The sequence below is a fragment of the Ostrinia furnacalis genome, unplaced genomic scaffold (assembly GCF_004193835.3).
Source record: "Ostrinia furnacalis isolate ACB-3 unplaced genomic scaffold, ASM419383v2 OfSCF1649, whole genome shotgun sequence".
In the NCBI taxonomy this organism is placed as follows: domain Eukaryota; kingdom Metazoa; phylum Arthropoda; class Insecta; order Lepidoptera; family Crambidae; genus Ostrinia; species Ostrinia furnacalis.
The window spans coordinates 651,120-658,955 of record NW_021131888.1 but is presented as its reverse complement, the minus strand read 5'-3'; the positions used below and the strand labels follow the sequence as shown (position 1 = coordinate 658,955).

General features: G+C 37.2%; 1 protein-coding gene across 1 annotated transcript; it reads right to left on the bottom strand.

Moving 5' to 3' along the window:
• Positions 1–1,259: 1,259 nt before the first annotated feature.
• LOC114353286 (protein KTI12 homolog) lies at positions 1,260–4,456 on the bottom strand. The gene is made up of 4 exons (XM_028305223.1): positions 4,133–4,456; positions 3,599–3,818; positions 1,990–2,128; positions 1,260–1,546 (listed from the first exon to the last, which is right to left on the bottom strand). Exons 1-4 carry the CDS (start codon positions 4,398–4,400, stop codon positions 1,262–1,264), a joined length of 912 nt encoding a protein of 303 aa, XP_028161024.1. The 5' UTR covers positions 4,401–4,456; the 3' UTR covers positions 1,260–1,261.
• Positions 4,457–7,836: the final 3,380 nt, after the last annotated feature.

Here is a 7,836-nt window from a genome sequence, read left to right as displayed (position 1 = left end):
AAGACTATCGTAATTTAATCATCAGGTTGGTGCCACGGTCGAGTAAGGTTCTGTAATTTGCTTTTAAGTTGTGGCTAAAACAGTGGCACCAACTGATGAGCGCTGAAGCGGTAGGAAGACTATGGCTTTGGCAATCACCAGATTCTCGCTAACTGTCGTGTCTAAGATTATGTATTCCTGTCACTTGCTTATGGCCAAGACACAGTGGCGCCAACTGGTACTAAGCGCTAAATTGGTAAGAATACTATCGTATTTACAATTTTTTGGCGCCACCGTAGTTATTAAGGTCCTATTAATCGCCAGTGGCGCCAAGTGGGCGCAAAAGGAAACCCTCATCGTTTGAAATTAACGCCCGTATTCACAAACCATGCTTGCTTATGTGAAGCAGCAAATCGAACGCACAGCGTTGAATTGAGCTCTGTGATTGGTTCGTGTGTGACCACGTGCACTGTGAGACCTCATAGCAATGTTTGTGAATACGGGCGTAAGTTTAGTTCCCTAGCGTCAACGCGAGGGCATCGGAAGACTTGTAGTTGTTATTTTGTTAAGTACATTGTAAAGAGATTAAAATATATGTTTATTTGGAGATTATGAGTGTTTTATTTTGCGCTAGCCTTTTCCCTGGCAAGTTTTTGGTACAGTCAGCGTCAAATTGTTCGTGACACCCAAAGCTCAAAAGCCCAAACGCAGTTCGCAGCACGTCTTTGTTCCAATTGGAATAAGGTTGTGTTGTCATCTTTTTAGCTACTTTGGGTGTCACGAACTATTTGACGGTAGATAATTTAGTCTAATTCGTAAGCAAAGTTCCATAGTAGGAGGACCACTCCCAATCTTTCCAATCACCCGCCTGGCCAGGCATGGGGAGTGTTGCCCGAATCCTCATTTGCCTCTAGAAAATTAAAGGATGGTTCTCCTGCTGCAGTCCTCGTAGACTACAGATTTGACGGCTGATAGTTTGGTCGGGCAGTTAAACAATGAACAAGTATAACAGTCGTTTTCAGCCAAATGACGTCCACTACTGGACAAAGGCCTCCCCCAAGGTTTTCCATAATGAACGGTCCTGCGCTCTTCCAGCGGTCCACCTAGTAAGAGGCCTGTCCACGATACGTCTTCCAGTATGTACTGTACACCAATTTGGTATCGGCCAATAATTTCTCATTCAAATTAGAAGCCAAAATATCGGCCTATAATTTTGTAGTCTGCAGGGTCTAAAAAACTTGATGACAACTAAGCCAAGTAAGAAAATAAAAAGTCAAGAATCTCATTCAGTAAGTGTTTTATTCAAATACTGTATGTAGTATCGGCCAATCTTACTCATTTCCTCATTCGAGTGGTTCATCTTAGCATACGTTAGAAACTGCCTTCTCAACCGTAGTAGCTGTTGCGGACTCGCTTGCTGCGTGCAACTTGCTTCGAGCACACAACCAGGGTAGTCTGGGAACTTGACCTCATCGATGTTAAGTTGTTTCGCTTCGAGAATCTGTTTCGATATCGCTTGTGTCACTTTGTCTAGCTCGTAGAGGAAGTTTGTCGTTGTGAGTGGAGGCTGTAAGAATAAAAATTTATTGTAATTTCACAAATTTTCATAACAAAACAATATTTAGTACAGATGGCACATCCAAGCTAAATATTGTGACATCATGTAATAGTGTTATTTAGCAACAAAAAAGTATGGCCCAACCGGAGTAGGATGTGCGCCATGATAATATCTTATCGATGATTGAAAAGTAAAAGTGCGTAAAATCGATATAATGTTGTGATAAACGCTTATCGCGGCGAGCATCCTAGGCCTGTAGGGTGTGATAACATTTGAAAAATATTTTTGTCTCTTCTTGTCACAGTAAAATTACATTTGAAAGCCAGTGAAAAATTTCTTTGTATGTAGCAAAAAGTTTAACATTATAAAACTAATTTTGCTAAGAACCATATCATTATAAGGGAAATAAGTGTGTCTGTGGCTAAGAGTGTAAATTATTTCTAATTACTTACATTCTGTGTGCTCATATTAGGCGGTGGAGGTTTCTTCTCAAACAGGACTTTGTATATTGAATCTAGATCCAGATCATCTGTTGGCTGTACGGTGAACAGCGGGCTGTCCCATCTATTGCTGCTGATTGGCTCTTCGAACCTGGTGACGTTATGGAGTTATGCTACTGAACTGATTGATAGTGTTGGTAATGCTTTAGGGACCCCTTAGCACCATCACTTGCTCTAGGGCAGTGGTTCTTAACCGGTGGTCCGCGGACCACTGGTGGTCCCTGAAGACATCGTAATAAACAAGTGAGGTGACGTGATGAGTCGAGTTAACACACGAGAAATCGACTTCCCCTTTCATAGGATTTGGAAAAAAAAGTGGTCTCAGACAAGACAGAAATTTGGTAAAATGGTCCCTCGTGACTTAAAGGTTAAGAACCACTGCTCTAGGGGTCCCTTAACCCTCGCTGTACGAGGTGGGGTGTGACACACCCCAGGCCTTTAAAAATCGCCATTATTTTAAAAATTTGCAAGTGCTGAATTTGAAATTCTCAGTAGCTGAAATTATGGCGCTGCTGCTTCGATCAGCGTTGCAAAATCAGTCCAGCGGTGACTGCCAACTGAGTTACATGCCTTTAAAGTGCATGTGGGTGTCACACACCCCACCTGGTACGGGACGTTGTTAAAAAAGTTAAAAAATAATTTAACAGTTTTGGTATAATTTATATATTTTTAGCTTTGTTAATTGAATAAAATTCAATACAAATAATATTTTTCATAATTTTCACGGAATCTGAAATTTTCATGCACTTTTAGTCAAATGAGATGACTTTTAGTGCGAACCTGGAAGTTTAGTACTGAGGTCCGAAGATGTATGTGAACATACACTTATGGGCTACAATTTATACTTAGTGATACAATTTATGGGCTACTGAAATGGAACAGCATATTTTATAAATAAATAAAATTGTTACGCTCCCATTTTATGCATTGAGCATACTCATTTTCTTTCATCAGAATTGTAATAAATTGAAAACCGATAATCAAAATAAATTTATACCCTTCCAGTTTTTAATTTACTTTTAAATTATAAGTAAATATCTTGTACTTTGTTAAATAAAACGGTTGTCATAATTAAAGGCACTAATTAAAAATTATACATGAGAAACTGATTCCTCAATTACAAGAACAACGGAAATTGTGTCTTTTTGTTATTTTATGATAAAAATGTTATAATACACATTTTCAGCTTAGAGCTTTTCTTACACCTAACTAGCATACGTAAATAATCAATATTAAATATTAAATTCCACCTAAAAAAATTTTCAATGAAAATTTTATCACTTTGTATATTGGGGTATGTCATACCCCACCTGGTACGGGACGTAACTTTTAGTCACCTCGTACACGGAGGGTTAAATAGTCTGATATGAACAGTGGAAAATGTGTAAAAAAAATATGATAGATTTTTTAACATCTCTTGGTTGTTGTAGGGCTGTAAAATTATTAATTCCGCTGTTATGGTTGGAATGTTATTACTTAGATTGAATCATTCTTTGACACAAAATCTACAATTTTATAGTACGTAAACTAGGAGAAGTTTGTTCACTGAAGTTTTATTTACCTCAGCCTTGTAAGCGCATTAAATACTTCTTCAGTGTAAGGAACAGGATTCTTTACATTACTTTCTGTTTTGTTCGAACTTTCCGAGGAATCTCCTTCGTTTACACTCTGTATTCTCTGCTGATTAGCCTCCCAAGCTTCGTCGTGGTTGCGTATCGTGTAGACTGTGCATTGCGTGGATTTTGATGCCTTTGAAGCACAATACAGTTCGTAGCGGTATCCTGCAATTTCGTAACAACTTTTTTGTAGTAAATTCTATTTATATGTGTCAATATTTAGTAAGATATTGTTGGTATGCATAGTTAATATCATATTTGAATCAAAATTAAATCCAGCTCCCTCCACACTTGGCTCCAACATGTGTAACTTGAAAATAGTTTTGGCGCCAATTTTGGGACAAGTTATTTTCTAGCTAGATCGACGACTGGTGTTGGGATTAACATTGCCATCAACGTGTGGAGCTGTTAAGTATTTGAAAGTAAGAAATTACAAGTATTGGTACACTGTTATGTACATTTCTAATGTACACAAATACCTTTGATATAGTTGCTCCCGTCCAATATTACGACATTGTCTTTACCAATGAGCCTCAAAACTTCAGATTTTAGGTATCCCCTCATTCTTTTTTCCATTTGCGAGTCCAAATAGGTATTGTTTTTGTCATAACCTAACTTTTCTATTGCTTCGTCTTCCGAAATGATTTCCACCTCTTTACTGTGTTTGTTCTTGAAGAAAGCACTTAGTTCTTTCGCTCTGGTTGTTTTTCCACTCACAGGAGTGCCGCATATAATAATTAAAGGCATTTTAATTAATTTTTAGCATGAACGGCTCAGCAAAAACAGCTGTGAAATGATAAATGGTGATACGTCATTACTGTCAGTGTCAATGTCACTGATGTCGATGTGTCAATTACGTTTTGTTTCAGTTTCATTGGACATTTACAGGAGTTTATCGTGTTAAATTTTATAACGCTATTTAGCTAAAAACAATAATAGAACAAATTATATTGTCTTTCTAGCACATCAGACCATACATTTTTGTAATTAATTTAAACGGATGTTAAACAACTACATAAGTAGCCAAAAGCCAAAACAAACATTCATGACTATTTCTTTCCTACATTTTTAGTGAAACATACATTTCTTATCAGGATTCAGGACTAGCCTAAGTGCCTAGTACCTATTCCTTACGCTTTAGGCCAAATGCTACAATGTTTAATAAATTAATAAATGATACCTATTAATTACGTGCGTAGGTATATAATATGATCTGTTTCGATGATCTATCTAAAGTCAGAGCCCCGATTACGGTAACTTTTATAACGTCTACAATCCAGACGCGTTTCTGATTCTGCGATACGATTGGTCAAAACAGCTGACGTACGCTGTTGAACGACCAATCGTATCGCAGAATCGAGAAGCGTGTCTGGATTGTTGACGTTAAAAGTTACCGTAATCGGGGCTCTGAGCTAAAATCGAACCTGGGGCCCAGAGCGTGCAAGCCAGCCACTACGCTATCGGGGAGAATAATTATCAGAATCGATCAGAGACCCAGAGAGAAAATAAAGTAAGATACAAAAAGTAAATATTCAAAAAGATACTTATAAATAAATAAATAATAAATAAATAAATTCTTTATTGAATAACTTATTGACAGTTTTTAACAATAGGATATTAAACTATAATAGGTAAAAATACATACGTGCCTGAACTAAGAATTATAATTCCTGTATCTCAGGCAAAAAATATGTTATAGACATAGTTATGTGTGTGTGTTATAGGTACCTTGAAAGCATGAAGCTAAAGATAAAAATGGAGGCCAGACTTAGAATACCTACTTGAAGCACAACCTATGTATCACTATCTCGCTCTCTGTGGGCAGGCTCTCTCTTTCTAAGTAGGGTAACCTTTTATTTATTTTTCTCAGGACGACAAAGACTGATTTACGTTTAAACAGTGTGTCTTGATAAAGTGCACTTAATATGATTATGAAAAAAGATTTTCGATGTTTTTGTTTTAAGATGAATTACAACATTAAGAAAGTGTAAAGGCATCGAAAACTGTGGATATTTGATAGAAAACAGATTTTAATTTGGCAGTTGACAGACGGATTTGGATATGGATTGATTACAGTAAACGGCCGTAGAAAACATTATGCAAAATTAGATAAGTAAGGTCCCACAGAAAGTCCCAGATATATCCTCAATATGGTCATACTACTTCAAAATGTCTTATAGAAACAAAAATTTTAAATTTGCTCAAAGTCAATGAAACTCAATGTAAAATCTTCTTTTTCTTGACATATGTAACATTTAATAATAAGTTTAAATACTGGTAAAACGTTTTAGGAAGTAATTACTGTGAAAATACAAAGAAATATGTTAACAATGATCCACTGTCAGAAATCACGAAATAAACACTTACGCGTGGAATTTTATATCACTTCCAGGACAACACGAACTACCGCAACCACGCACTATACAATTTTGCACCATTTCTTCAGACAAAACAATGATAAGGTCCCTTGAAAAATCTCAAACGAAATCAACTGCATAGTAAACAACCGCCATGATGGGCCGGATTCGGCCGATGTTGCCACATTACCGATACCTCAGAAATTGGGATTGTAATTCCCTGATTCGCCAACACATTAAGCCTAAATGGCCGACAATTTTGTGATTTTTTATTTAACTAGGTAATCTAAGTTTCAAATATTAATTATTTATTTATTTAACTTCTTATTTGGTTAGTGAATTGGCTATTTCGAAGAATTTACAAGGAGATTTAAATAAGAAGATAGCAATACTACAGTTCACACTAAAAAGAGAGGTAGGGCCACAGAGAGCGAGATAGATATAAGTAGGTATTTGACTCAAGTTTTGTTCCCAACTTTGCCCTCCATTTTATCTGTAGCTTCATGCTTGAAAGTATTATTTTAGGTATTTTACAAGGCCAGTGTCAGCAAATCTAAGTAGAATGGAAGCATGCATTATGCGATATTTCAACTAAAGTCGGCATTGAACTGTCGTGTAAAGGTCGCACGATTTGTTGATCGATCGTTCTCATTGACATATTAAGGATCCTTTGGAATCTGAGTGCTACAACCTACAACCAATATCTGAAATGTTTCAAATCCTCTTCTCTGTCGTATTTCGGCCGTTTGGTGTAGTGGTTCAGAACGGACTACTATGCCGAGAGGTCCCGGGTTCGATTCCCGGCCGGGCAGAAATTGAAATGATGGATTTTAATTTCTGTGACGGGTCTGGGTGTGACTATGTATAATATTTATGTATTTAAAAAAAAAAGTATATAAGTAGTATATCCGTTAAGCTAGCACCCATAACACAAGCATTAAGTTGCTTACTTTGGGGCTAGCTGGCGGCGCTGTGTGAAATTGTCCAAAGATTTATTTATTTATTTATTTATTTTATAGTCAAATCTAAACCCTACTTGCAGGCCTTTTCCAGAGCTCTTATTTAAGCCATTCTATATAAATAAATAAATTCTAGCTTGCCCTACCACTCTCTAGGCTCTCCTATCATTCTTGATCGAAAGCCTCGGGATATTCAGTTATTATTACACAGTAATTTGAATATTTGTCATTATACGAGTACATTATAATTATACCTATTCATCCACAGCGTGGGACGTCCACCCACAAGGTGGACCGACGACGACATCATAAAGGTAGTAGGAAGGCGCTGGATGCAGGCCGCTATCAACCGGGTAACATGGAAAGCATTGGGGGAGGCCTATGTTCAGCAGTGGACGTCCTATGGCTGAGATGATGATGATGATGATGATGATGATGATGATTCATCCATTAAGTCTTTACTACAAGAGAACGACCCTCTCTGATAGGTAGGTATATCAAGGCATTTATGAGTATGAGGTATTGGCCTCAGACCCAAAGCAGCCGGGCTAGGATTCGCGCCGTGATAAAATCTTATCGATGATTTTAGACGACAAATGTAAAATCGATACAATGGCGCGATAAACGCTTATCGCAGCGCGCATCCTAGGCCTACTGGACATTGGAATAGTTGCTACAACCGTAGTTTTATTCCAACTTATTTGAGAACCTTGGACCTTTCACAAACGGAACCCTCTAACAAAAAACTGTATTACTAAGTGTCCACTTAGCAGGTAATTAATTATTTTGCGTGTGCAATTTCTAATTGGCTTACCGGTTACGTCTAAATCAATGCGTTAAGGTGTTGATTGATTTAAATGACAAATC